Here is a 13,512-nt window from a genome sequence, read left to right as displayed (position 1 = left end):
CCTGTTTAAAAAAAAAAAGAAAAGAATAAAAGGGCCAGGCGCGGTGGCTCACGCCTGTAATCCCAGCACTTTGGGAGGCCAAGGCAGGCGGATCACCTGAGGTCAGGAGTTCGAGGGCAGCCTGGCCAACCTGGTGAAACCCCGTCTCTACTAAAAATACGAAAATTAGCTGGGCGTGGTGGCAGGCACCTGTAATCCCAGCTACTCAGGAGGCTGAGGCAGGAGAATTACTTGAACCCGGGAGGCGGAGGTTGCAGTGAGCTAAGATTGCACCATTACACTCCAGCCTGGGCGACAGAGCGAGACTCCGTCTCAAAAAAAAAAAAAAGCTAGGGGTACCGTGACTAGACTAGGGCTGTGTAAAGACCCATCTATGGAGAAAGGGCAGGGCCGCCCATCAGGGCTGCACCTCACTCCTCCACCAAGTAGAGCGACATTACTGGGGCAGACCTTCCAGAAACACACTCTCTCCCTAAACCTGAGCCCAGTAGCGATTCACTTTTCCATTTTCCTGATGAGGAAACCGAGGCTCAGGGTAGCCCTGGGAATGGAGGGCTGGGAACATTGCCCCGGCGGTTCCCTGGCAGCACTCACACCACCCCCCTGCCACCCCCAGAGCAAGGTGCAGCCACTGGCCTGCAGCTGCCTGGTGGGAAGGACCCATGGCCTCTACCTTGGGGGGTTCTTGGCCACATGGGCGATCCTGGGGAGATGGCTATGGGAGCAGGGCCCAGAAAGGGCAGAGGCGCACTGTCCACAGTCAGCTTGCCAGGGACGGAATGTGCCCAGGCCTTTTGGCCCGCTGTGGTTACATAATGGTGGTGACAAGTGGGGGAGGGGGGGCTCAGGGACAAGTCGATGATCCAATCTTCCTCCACCCCCACCAGGGATCTGGCCCCAAAGGACCGCAATGGCGCATCTGACCCCTTCGTCCGAGTGCGCTACAAGGGCCGGACACAGGAGACCTCGGTGAGGAGGCCAGAGGGCAGGGAAGGGGCAGGGGGCTCGGGGGACGTGCCAGCCACGCCCCCGTTGCTCACCTCACCACCTGCTCCCCGTCCCCTGGTGGGACAGATTGGGGGCCACAGTCTTACAGAGGAGGCCCAGGGAAAGGGGCGACCTCTCTGAGGGGACATAATAGGTCCCAGGACCTCTGGGGCCAACTTCGCTCACTCCTGGCTATGCTTGGGGGTAAGGAGGGGATTGAGACAGCCGGAGTGGGGTTTATTTGGGAACACCCATGCTGCCCTCCCCACCCCCAGGAAACGTCCAGAGTCGAGGGCCCAGTCCTGGGCACGAAGACACCAAGGTCTGCTTTCTCAGTATAGTTGCTACTGTTTTTGTTTTGTGTTTTGTGGTGTTTTTTTTTTTTTTTGAGGCCAAGTCCCACCCTGTCACCCAGGCTGGAGTGCAGTGGCTGGATCTCAGCTCACTGCAGGCTCTGCCTTCCCAGTTCGAGAGATTCTCCTGCCTCAGCCACACGAGTAGCTAAGATTACAGGCAGACACCACCACACCAGGCTAATTTCTTGTATTTTTAGTAGAGATGGGGTTTCACCACGTTGGCCAGGCTGGTCTCGAACTCCTGGCCTCAAGTGATCCTCCCGCCTCGGCTTCCCAAAGTGCTGGGATTACAGGCATGAGCCACCACGCCCAGCCCTGTGTTTTTTGTTTGTTTTGCTTTGTTTTTTAATATTTTATTTCCATAGGTTATTGGGGAACAGGTGGTGTTTGGTTACATAAGTTCTTAGTGGTGATTTATGAGATTTTGGTTCACCCATCACCCGAGCAGTATACACTGCACCCAATTTGTAGTCTTTTATCCCTCACCCCCTTCCCAACCTTCCCCCCCGAGTCCCCAAAGTCCACTGTGTCATTGTTATGCCTTTGCGTCCTCATAGCTTAGCTCCCACATATGAGTGAGAACATAACGATGTTTGGTTTTCCATTCCTGAGTTACTACACTTAGAATAATAATCTCCAATCCAATCCAGGTTGCTGTGAATGCCATTAATTCATTCCTTTTTTATGGCTGAGTAGTATTCCATCGTATATATATACCACAGTTTCTTTATCCACTTGTTGATTGATGGACATTTGGGCTGGTTTCACATTTTTGCAATTGCGAATTGTGCTGCTATAAACATGCGTCTGCAAGTATCTTGGCCAGGCGCAGTGGCTCACACCTGTAATCCCAGCACTGTGGGAGGCCAAGGCTGGCAGATTGCTTGAGGCCAGGAGTTTGAGACCAGCCTGGCCAACATGGTGAAACCCCGTCTCTACTAAAAATACAAAAATTAGCCGGGCGTAGCGGCAGGCCCCTCAAATCCCAGCTACTTGGGAGGCTGAGGCAGGAGAATCACTTGAACCCAGAAGGCGGAGGTTGCAGTGAGCTGAGATCGTGCCACTGCACTCCAGCCTGGGCGACAGAGCAAGACTGTTTCAAAAACAAAACAAAACAAACAAAACAAAAACATATGTGTGCAAGTATCTTTTTTGTATAATGACTTCTCCTCTGGGTAGATACCCAGTAGTGGGATTGCTGAATCAAATGGTAGTTCTACTTTTAGTTAGTTAAGGAATCTCCGCTGTTTTCCATAGTGGTTGTACTAGTTCACATTCCCACCAGCAGTGTAGAGGTATTCCCTGTTCACCACATCCTCATAGTCAGTACTGTTTTGCTGTGTGGCCTCGGATACATCTTTTCCCCACCCTGGGCCTCAGTTCTCCCCATCTGAGAAATGGGTGGGAGCTTGGACAGGACATTTTAACCTCTGCTGTGGCAGAACCTCCAAGGCGAGGAGGCTGTGGGGAACCCAGGGGAGGTGTCTAGGGCAGCTCTGCCTTTTGCCCAGCCTGGGGAGTCCAGTGGCATCAGCCTAAGCCCCTCCCACCCTCCTCTGGGCAGATCGCGAAGAAGTCATGCTACCCACGCTGGAATGAGACGTTTGAATTTGAGCTGCAGGAGGGGGCCATGGAGGCGCTGTGCGTGGAGGCCTGGGACTGGGACCTTGTCAGCCGAAACGACTTCCTGGGCAAAGTGAGCACCACCGCCCCGCTCCCCCTCCTCCCCCGGCAGGCTGCACCTGCTGTCCCCCAGCACCTGGCTCCATTGCAGCCGTCCCATCCTCAGGGACCTCCCTCCGGCTTCCCCAAAGAGAGACACTCAGGAAGCCTGGGACTACCCCCCCACCTCCACCGTCTGCCAGAACCAGCAACTTCCCCCCACCACCAGTGGCACTCAGGGACCCTTGGAAGGCGCCCCTCCCCACTAAGAACAGTAGTTGGCAAGGAGGAGACCCAGGTCTCCCAGCTCCAGGAAAACTGCCACTATGTCCCCAGGTGGTGATCGATGTCCAGAGACTGCGGGTGGCGCAGCAGGAGGAGGGCTGGTTCCGGCTGCAGCCCGACCAGTCCAAGAGCCGGCGGCATGACGAGTAAGTGCATGGAGCTGGGCAGCCGGCCTCAAGGGGTGGGGTGGGGGCTGACATTTGGGAATTGGCTACAGGCAGGCAGGGCAGGGCAGGGGGGCTGCTCAGGGGTGAGAGGTCAGGAGACACAGCTCCAGGGTCCCCTCAGCCCCTGCCCACCTAGCCAGCATCCTTCTCATCCCGGCTGGGCTCCACCTCCCCTTTATTTATTATTTATTTATTTATTTATTTTGAGATGGAGTCTCACTCTGTCCCCAGGCTGGAGTGCAATGGTGTGATCTCGACTCACTGCAGGCTCCGCCTCCCGGGTTCACGCCATTCTCCTGCCTCAGCCTCCCAAGTAGCTGGGACTACAGGCACCCGCCACCGCGCCTGGCTAATTTTTTGCATTTTTAGTAGAGACAGGGTTTCACCATGTTAGCCAGGATGGTCTCGATCTCCTGACCTTGTGATCCACCCGCCTCGGCCTCCCCAAGTACTGGGATTACAGGCATGAGCCACCGCGCCCGGCCCCTCCCCTTTATTTTTCCCCACAGTTCTGCATTCAGCTCAGCTCTGTCTTCTGTCTTTTTTTTTTGAGATGGAGTCTTGCTCTGTCACCCAGGCTGGAGTGCAGCGGCACAATCTTGGCTCACTGCAACCTCCACGTCCTGGGTTCCAGTGATTCTCCTGCCTCAACCTCCTGATTAGCTGGGATTACAACTGTGTGCCACCATGCTCGGCTAATTTTTGTATTTTTAGTAGAGACAGGGTTTCACCATGTTGGCCAAGTTGGTCTCGAACACCTGACCTCAAGTGATCCACCCGCCTCAGCCTGCCAAAGTGCTAGGATTACAGGCATGGGCCACCGCATCCGGCCAGGTCTGTCTTCTTAGCTCACAGGTTGTACAGGTCTCCTGCTTTCTGCCTCTGGAAGTTTCTGAAACAAGTACTCAGACATTTTCCCTTTGAAAATTTCCCTGCAGACCTCAGACCAGGGTTCAGTCTCCAAGGTCAGTGTCCCTGAGCCATAGCTCCAACTCCCTATGCCAGATTCTCCAGGAATAGGGTTGTGAGATAAGATAGGACACCGTTGGCCAGGAGCGGTGGCTCATGCCTGTAATCCCAGCTCTTTGGGAGGCCAAGGTGGGAGGATCACTTGGGGCAAGGAGTTTGAGACCAGCCTGGGCAAGAAAGTGAGACTCCGTCTCTACAAAGAAATAAAAATTAGGCCAGGCGCGGTGGCTCACGCCTGTAATCTCAGCACTTTGGGAGGTCGAGGTGGGCGGATCACCTGAGGTCAGGAGTTTGAGACCAGCCTGGCCAGATGGCGGGCGCCTGTAATCCCAGCTACTCGGGAGGCTGAGGCAGGCAGAATTGCTTGAACCCCGGAGGCAGAGGTTGTAGTGAGCCAAGATTGCGCCATTGCACTCTAGCCTGGGTGACAAAGCTAGACTCTGTCTCAAAAAAAAAAAGAACACCCAGTTAAAACTTAATTTCAGATAAACAGTGAATTTTTTTTTTTTTGAGCAGAATCTCACTCTGTCACCTAGGCTGGATGGAGTGCAGTGGCACGGTCTTGGCTCACTGCAACCTCCGCCTCCCAGGTTCAAGCAATTCTCATGCCTCAGCCTCCCGAGTAGCTGGGATTACAGGCATGCACCTGTACCACCAGTGCAGTGGTGATCATAGCTCACTGTAGCCTCCATCTCCTGGGTGCAAGCAATCCTCCCACCTCAACGTTCCAGGTAGCTAGGACCACCTCACCTGGCTAATTTTTTGTAGTTTTAGTAGAGATGGGGTTTCACCGTGATGGCCGGGCTTGATGTTGAACTCCTGACCTGTGCCCGGCTGTGAATACTTTTTTAGTATAAGAATAACCGCTGGGCATGGTGACTCACACCTGTAATCCCAACACTTTGGGAGTTTGAGGCAGGTGGATCACTTGAGGTCAAGAGTTCGAGACCAGCCTGACCAACATGGAGAAACCCCATCTCTACTGAAAATACAAAATTAGCCGGCGTGGTGGGGCATGCCTGTAATCCCAGCTACTTGGGGGGCGGAGGCAGAAGAATCGCTTGAACCTGAGAGGCGGAGGTTGCAGTGAGCCGAGATCGTGCCATTGCACTCCACCCTGGGTGATAAGAGCGAAACTCTGTCTCAAAAAAAAAAAAAAAAAAAAGTATTCTTACACTAGGGCTCTTTAGTGAACAAGTATACAGTTTTTAATCATCATAGAATCTCAGACTAACCCAACAAAACCAAAATTCTAAAGGAAATTAATATATACCATGAAATTGTGAAGACTGTGATAAAAATTCATCTGTAAGAATTATGGGGCTGAATAAGCAGAAATTAATAAACCTATAGAAGTTCATCATTTGATGCTGTGTTTGCTTTTTGGAAAAGCAAACAATTACAATGAATAATTAAAATATTTGTAAATTCTTAAAAATAATTCTCACTCAATATGTTTTATTGTAAATTTCTGCCAGATCTACTCTATCAGTATAACTCTATTAGTAACTTTCTAGAAAATACAAATAAACCTAGAGATTTTGTTTCAATGGAATATGCAATGTAACATATTACGTGACTCAAGGCTGAACATCATCCTGTCAGAAACTATTTATTCCAAAATAGGATTAAGGATAGAATACAGACATAAGGATAGAAAGCAGACACACATAAACATATGTGTGTTTGTGCATGTATATACACATACAAATATATGATATATATCAAATATCAATATATAAGCAAGAAAACTAAATTAGAGGCAGAACATGTAGAGTCTCCACTAGCTTTGCCAAAATCCAGTTTCAGAGGGCAACTCAATACTGGTCACCCAGCAGAGGTTTCAGTGATGTCAAATCATGACTGCTTCCTCTATTTTCTAAGCATATAAATATTGTCAGTATTATCACAACCACTTACCACTGAATTCAGTGCTTTGTGTCAGGAACAAAAAGGTTGTATCTGGTACAATGCGACATGGTATACCCGTGGCAGGTGGGCTGCTCTTTCCCGAAGTATTCAATCAGCAAATATCAATTCCCAGAAGATTATAAGGTAAAGCAAATAATAATAGGGGCATAATTTTTTGGCAATTGAACAAATGAGGAGACAATTAAAATTGCAGCAGCCTTCTTTGTAGAATTTAACAAAGGAATTTTAAAATTTATATGAAAACACAAAAAAACCTAATATAGTTAAAGCAATTTTTTCAAGAAAAGAACAAAGTAGAGAAGGTCTTACTATACATGATTTCAAGACATATTCTAAAAGTACAGTAATCAAGACTATGGACCTTGAGCAAAGTAACATATAGATCAATGGAACAATGCCTTCTAGGCAATCTAAGAAATGTGGTATCAACTGGATACCCATATGGAAAAATAAATGAGTGGCAACTCTTATCATACATTGCACATAAAAATATACCCAAAGTGAATCATAGACCTAAATATAAAATCAAAAGCTATAATATTCCTGGAGGAAAAAAATAAGAGAAAATCTTTGCAACCTCCTGGTGATCAAAGTTTTCTTACATAGGAAACAACAGCAATGAACCATAAATTAAAAAAAAAATACAAATTGGACTTATTTAAAATTTAAAACATATTATTCTAAAGATAGAGTGGAGGAATGAAATGGCAAGCTATAACCTAAGAGAAAATATTCAAAACACATAAATTAGAAAAAGATATAAGAATGTTTACAACTCTCAAGGTCCCAGGATTAGTGTAGTTCCTGCCACAATGGCAGCCTTTGCTATGAAACCATACGTGCCCACGCTGGGATCTGAACCAGTGACGGTGAGTTCATCCATCCACATCTCCAAAGCCAGGAGATAATGTCCAGTTCTTACCTGTCTTTTTAATGATGGATTTTCCAGTGAGTCTATAAGTTCAATCAATTAGTGGTCCTAGTAGGAGTAATGGAAATGAGATCATGTTTACTTGCAGGTGGCTCACCACGGCCATAGTCAGTTACACCAGCTCATAAAGATAAAAGTGGAGCTCCACCAGTTAGAAGTATATATAAAATGACATTTTTAGACCAGGGCTTGGATCAACACTTTTAGTTTCAAGAAGAGAGTCAAACATTTTCTTAATGCAGAGTCCTCTTGTTGGAGTTAAGACAACTACTCCTGCAACTGGACAAAGTATGTTTAGTCTAGCACATATCAGTCAGCCATGAAAGACAGCATTATCTCCCGCCCACTTGGATCCTTTTATACTCAAGGAGATCCTCTGACTTCAGAAGATCACCTCAATGACACTTGGGTGATTGTGTTTGGGTTTCCTCAAGCACCTGCTTTTTACATATTATAATTTGCATGCTATGGGAATATCTTAAAATACGTTATGTCTAACACACAGGAAATTGCATATTTGTTATTAATCTAAACTGTAGGCCTAGAAAGCCTTAAGCAAAGACAGGAGAATTTTTAGAGAATTCATCATGATTGGTGCACAACCATGTTTTGATGCAAGTGTTACAGAAAACAGTGACAGATGTGCTTTATCATCTCCATCTTCAGCCTTTACATCACCAATCAAAACCTTAGATAAACCAAAACAACCTGGAAATACTTCTAGAATTTCTACCCTGAGACCTCTTGCTACAGCATACAGAGCTTCTATCATTTCTAACAGAGAAACACCTAAAAACAATGAAAGTCTTTTATCCAAAGCAATATGTGTTGGCTGCTAGCATAAGACATAAGAACTCCACGACCAAAGAGAAGGTTGCTACGCTAATAACAGAGTTAGCAGAGTACTGCTCATTTCCATCACTTAGTTATATAACCACTACTGCAGTATTGAATAGCTATTACATACTTCTTTTAGAAAGAAGGCTTTTTCTTTAAGGACATAGCCTGTTGTCACTTTAAAGGATGCTTGGAATACACTTTAAAGGATGCTTGGAATACATTTTAAAGAAAACTAAAAATCCCTGTAAATAGGTTTTGTGCTGTCTGTGATCATGCATGCTTATTTAAGCACAAAAAACACAGCATGATTACTGTAATTAAATAATTGAATTTGTGGTAAGGCTTCGTAGTCTTCATGAGAAGGTAGGTGAATTTCATAAATTACAGCTGCTTCTACACAAAGATTATTATTAGCAATTTGAATTATGGTCTTTTAATTTAGATAGTATTTCACATTTTAATTATCTTTGTTTATATATGTCCTTTCATGGATTGTCATCTTGGTGTATTATAAAACCAATACATTATTTTTAAAAACTTACTACTAAAGTTTCTTGATAAAAACAAACGGTCACATTGTCAATGGTAAAATGCTTACAACTCAATAATAGAACAATAAATAATTCAGCATTTTTTTAAATGAGCAAAAGAGTTTAATAGTTATCTTGAAAGAGAAAGTACACAGATGACCTATAGAAATGGTATAAAACATGACTAGTGTTTGGGGATGCAAATTCATCACAACCCATGCAGAAGAATGGGCAAAATAACAATTAAAAAAATTAGAACAGAAGCAGAAAAGATGTGGGGCAACTGGGACTTTCCTGCATAGCCGGTGGGAATATAAAATGGTATAATCACTTTGGAAAAGAGTTGGAAAGTTTATTGTAAACTTAAATATATACTTATCAGACACTTGAGATATTCCTTTCCTAGGTATTTACCGGGGAGAAACCAAAATGTGTGACTGCACAAAGACCAGGTCACAAATATTCATAACGACTTGATTTGAAATAGACAAAAACTCTAAACAACTCAAATGTCCAGCACATGATGAGTTACCATATTGTGATATATCCATTTAATAACACACTACTTAGCAATGGAAACAAACTATTAATTCATGCTATAACATGGTTGGATCTCAAAATGATTATGCTAAGTGGACAAAGCCAGGCCAAAAATCAAAAGCAAAAAGGGGGAAAATAAACACATCTTATAAATCCATTCATATAAGATTCTAGGGAATCAATATCTTAGTCCATTTACACTGCTATAACAAAATACCATAAACTAGGTGGCTTATAAACAATAGAAATTTATTTCTCACAGCTCTACAGGCTGGATGTCCAAGATCAAGTTTCCAGCAGATTCAATGTCTGGTGAGCTGTTTGCTGATTTATATATAGCACCTGCTTGCTGTGTTCTCACATGGTAGAATGAGCCAATTAGCTCCCTTCACACTTATTACATTCATGAGGTCTCTGCCTCCATGACCCAATCACCTCCCAAAAGGACCCACCTCCTAATACCATCACTTAGGGCTTAAGATTTTAACACGTGAATTTTGGGGGGACACAAACATTCAGACCATGGCAATAAACTAGTTTATAGTGACAAAAAGCAGAACAAATATATGGGCACATGAGGGATAGATTAGAAATGGGTCCAAAGAAACTTTCAGAGAAATTGAAATATTTGTTATCCTGACAGTGGTTATCATGTCCCAGGTGTGCATGCATATGCCAAAAGTTATCACATTGTATACTTTAAATATGTGAAGTTTAGTGGACTTCAGTTATACTTCCATGAAGTCAAAAACGGCAAAAAAAAGAAAAAGCTTTTCAGTTAAAATTAGATACACTTTAGGGTAGGTATTTATAATTGAAAAAGACATGTCTATTGTAAGTGGCCAAAAGCTTATGTATTTTATGTCATTTTACCTATAACTGATATCTGATAGCCACTAATAAAGTTTGCCACTTGTTGAATAATTGTATGCTTATTCAGATTTTTTAAGGGATCAGGGAAATAACTTTTACCATTTTTAGGAAATTTTAATTAATTTATCTAAATTTAAACCTATTTAAATAACAGATTTTCTAGTAAGAAATTATTAGATTTGTAGTGATAAAGGAATGACACAAATTTGTCTATTCCTGTGGATTTTAATTTTATCTATTTTTGAAACAATTTTTCAAAATTGTCATTGAATATACTAAAAATCACTGAATTATATACTTTAAGTGAAAAGCAAAACTTATTTGTCAATACATGTTTACCTAAATGAGAAAATTGGGAAAGTATTTTGGAAAGGGAGACTGGGTAAAATTTTAAGGACCTCGAATATCAATCACACTTTGGTTTAACATGCAATTCATGTTTTATCGTGGATGGTTTGGAACAGGGCAATAGCTTATCAAGCTATGCCTTGAGAAGTTTGTTCTAGGCAGTGGCATATGAAGTGGTTTGAACTTAGGAGAGAAGGAAATCCTGTTACAATTTAATTGAAATAAATTGAATGGAAAATTACAGAGGCTTAAACTAATTAAAACTAGCAGTACTAATAACTTATTTTTAAAGTGAGTGGGTGGATAATAACAGAGTTTAAGACTTTGCCACTTGTTGGTGGTAGGGAGTAATGAGAAGTGAGAAATCAAAAAGAACTCTAACATTTGTTTCAGTGTCAGGATGAATAGAGTTTCCAATAAAGGAGAGAATGCAGTAATTCAGTATCCAATAATGGTTGAAGGGGTTGTCTTGAGCACCCTTTTTTGTTTGATTTGGAGGTACATGTGCAGTTTTGTTACATGGGTATACTGGCTTGGGGTATGGATGGTCTCATCACCCAGGGAGTGAGCATAGTACCCAGTAGGTAGTTCTTCAGCCCTTTCTCTACCCCTCTCTCCCCACTCTAGTAGTCTCAGTGTCTATTGTTCCCATCTTTATGTCCATGTGTATTCAATGTTTAGCTCTCATTTATAAGTGAGAACATAAGGTATTCAGGCTTCTGTTCCTGCAATAATTTGCTTAGGATAATAATAGCCTTTAGCTGCATCCATGTTACTGCAAAGCACATGATTTTGTAGTTTTTCCTGGCTGCATAGTATTCCATGGCATACATGTACCACATTTTTTAAAGCCAGAGTGTTCTCCTCGCCCCAATCTTGAGGATTCTAATGTTCAAGTTTAGGCAGGTGATTTAGTTAGATAGTACAACTGACCATAGGGAAAACAAATCCAAATCTTCCTGTAGAGACCCTAGGTAACAGTTTTCATTTTATAGCTGCCTAGTGTTTGAACTCCCTTGTCTATAGTTAGAGAGTAGAACATTGCTTTTGTTTTATATAAAAGATCAGGTACGTGTTCCCCCAGACTCCTTGACCGTAGACCTCAGAGACTTGTCTTAAACTTGGACAATCAGATGTTCCCTCTCAGGGCATGAGTCTGAGGTGGCTGACACAGAGAAGAGAGAAGAGAAAAGGCCTCATGTCACCACCAACACTCAATATCTTTGCCCACTGGTGGCAGAGGCAGCATGTATTCAGGTGTAACAGGACCGTTGGCAGCATGGAAATCTGACTGGTCTTGTGGCCAGAGCTAGATATGCCTTATTATGAATGACCTTCCTTGGTCCCTGATTGACTTTAATAAAAACAGCTTCATTGAGACATAATTCACACAACACAAAATTCACGCATTTAAAATTTATAATTTAGTAGCTTTTAGTATATTAACAGAGTTTGCAACCATCACTATGATCTAATTTTAGAACACTTTCATCATCCAGAAGAAACCCTGTGCCCATTAACAGTCAACCTTCACCTCCCTCCGAACAAATATTAATAATATTCTCCCTTCCATCTCTATGGATATTTCCACTTTGGACATTCATTAAAAGAAATCTTACAATGTGCAATATTTTGTGAGTGGCTTATTTCTCTTAGCATAATGTTTTCAAAGTTCCAGGTTGTTGTATGTATCAATACTTCACACCTTTTAATTGCCAAATGATTATATGGTATATTACATTTTATTTTTCCATTCATCAGCTAGCAGACATGCATGTTGTTTTCACCTTCTAGCTATTACGAATAATGTTGTTATGAACATTTGTGTGTACATTTTGATGTGGACACACATATTTTCATTTCTCTTGGCTATGTAGAAATGGAATTGCTGGGCCATACGACAACACCATGTTTAACTTTTTCTGCCCTTCTGTTTTAACAGATGATTTTCACTGATAACTCTATTAAAGTATAATTGACAAATAAAAATCGTATATATTTGTGGATTTACAATGTGCTGTTTCAGTATACACACACACACACACACACACACACACACACTGTGAAATGATTAAATCAAGATAACTAACATACCCATCACCTCACATACTTATTATTTTTGTGTGACGACATTTAAGATCTAATCTTTCAGCAATTGTCAAGTAGACCATATATTAACTGTAGTCACTATGATGTACAATAGATCTCCAAAAGTTGTTTATCCTGTCTAAATAAAACTTTGTCCCTTTAACCAGCATTTCCCTCTACCTTTCTCCCACCCCCAGGCCTGGGCAGCCAACATTCTAATCTCTGCTTCTATGAATTCAACTTTTTTAGATTCCAGATAATAAGTGAGATTATGCAGTATTTGTCTTTCTTTGCCTAGCTTATTTCACTTAGCATAATGACCTCCAGGCTAATCTGTGTCATTGCAAATGACAAAAGTAACTTCTTTTTAAATACTGAAATGTATTCTCTTGTATCTTTACTCCACATTTTATTTATCCATTCACTCACCAACGGACAGAGTGATAACATCTTGAGGAACTGTCAAACTGTTTTCCGAAGTATTTTCACCATTTTACATTCTCGCCAGCAATCTATGATCATTCCAATTTCTCCGTATCTTTGCCAATACTTCTTATTATGTGTCTTTTTATTGTAGCCATCCTAGTGGGTATAAAAAGGTTTCTTTGTGGTTTGGCCTTACCTTTGTAAAAATTGGGTTGTCTTTTTATTGCTCAATTATAAGTTCTTTCTTGCTTAATTTTTGAACTGTTTGCATAGTCTTCCCATCTGTTCTTTGTATGATCTGATACTCTTTCATTAAATTGCTTTTCTACTTAACTGGAGCACAGTTGGTACCTGCTCCTTGCAAACAAGAACCAGAGACTAACTCTAGAGATGTAGAGGTAGAATTTATCCGAAAAAAAGTGTGTGAGAAAAATCAGGGGGATTATGCAAAATATAAAGGAATAACAAGTGAGTAGGAAGTGAGAGAATAAAGAGTAACTAGAATATTTTTAAAAACTCATTTTGATGGTGATAGAAAATAGAGAAATAGAATAATAGCTTGAAGCATTACTAAGTTT

At 42.5% G+C, this 13,512-nt stretch overlaps 1 protein-coding gene and 1 pseudogene across 1 annotated transcript in view; both read left to right on the top strand.

Moving 5' to 3' along the window:
• LOC117981027 (rasGAP-activating-like protein 1) overlaps positions 1-13,512 on the top strand; it is a 40,550-nt gene that overhangs the window by 2,714 nt on the left and 24,324 nt on the right. The window contains exons 2-5 of the mRNA XM_055115090.2: positions 888-969; positions 2,908-3,039; positions 3,342-3,436; positions 9,462-9,511. Of these exons, the coding sequence (XP_054971065.1) occupies positions 2,974-3,039; positions 3,342-3,436; positions 9,462-9,511 (211 nt within the window). The 5' untranslated portion in view covers positions 888-969; positions 2,908-2,973. The remainder of the gene's footprint in view (positions 1-887; positions 970-2,907; positions 3,040-3,341; positions 3,437-9,461; positions 9,512-13,512) is intronic.
• LOC129398231 (nucleoporin NUP35-like) lies at positions 3,443-9,326 on the top strand (annotated as a pseudogene).

Source organism: Pan paniscus, chromosome 6, assembly GCF_029289425.2.
Source record: "Pan paniscus chromosome 6, NHGRI_mPanPan1-v2.0_pri, whole genome shotgun sequence".
NCBI classification, from domain to species: domain Eukaryota; kingdom Metazoa; phylum Chordata; class Mammalia; order Primates; family Hominidae; genus Pan; species Pan paniscus.
Note: the sequence above shows the minus strand (reverse complement) of the source record. Positions and strands in the feature narration are given on the sequence as shown.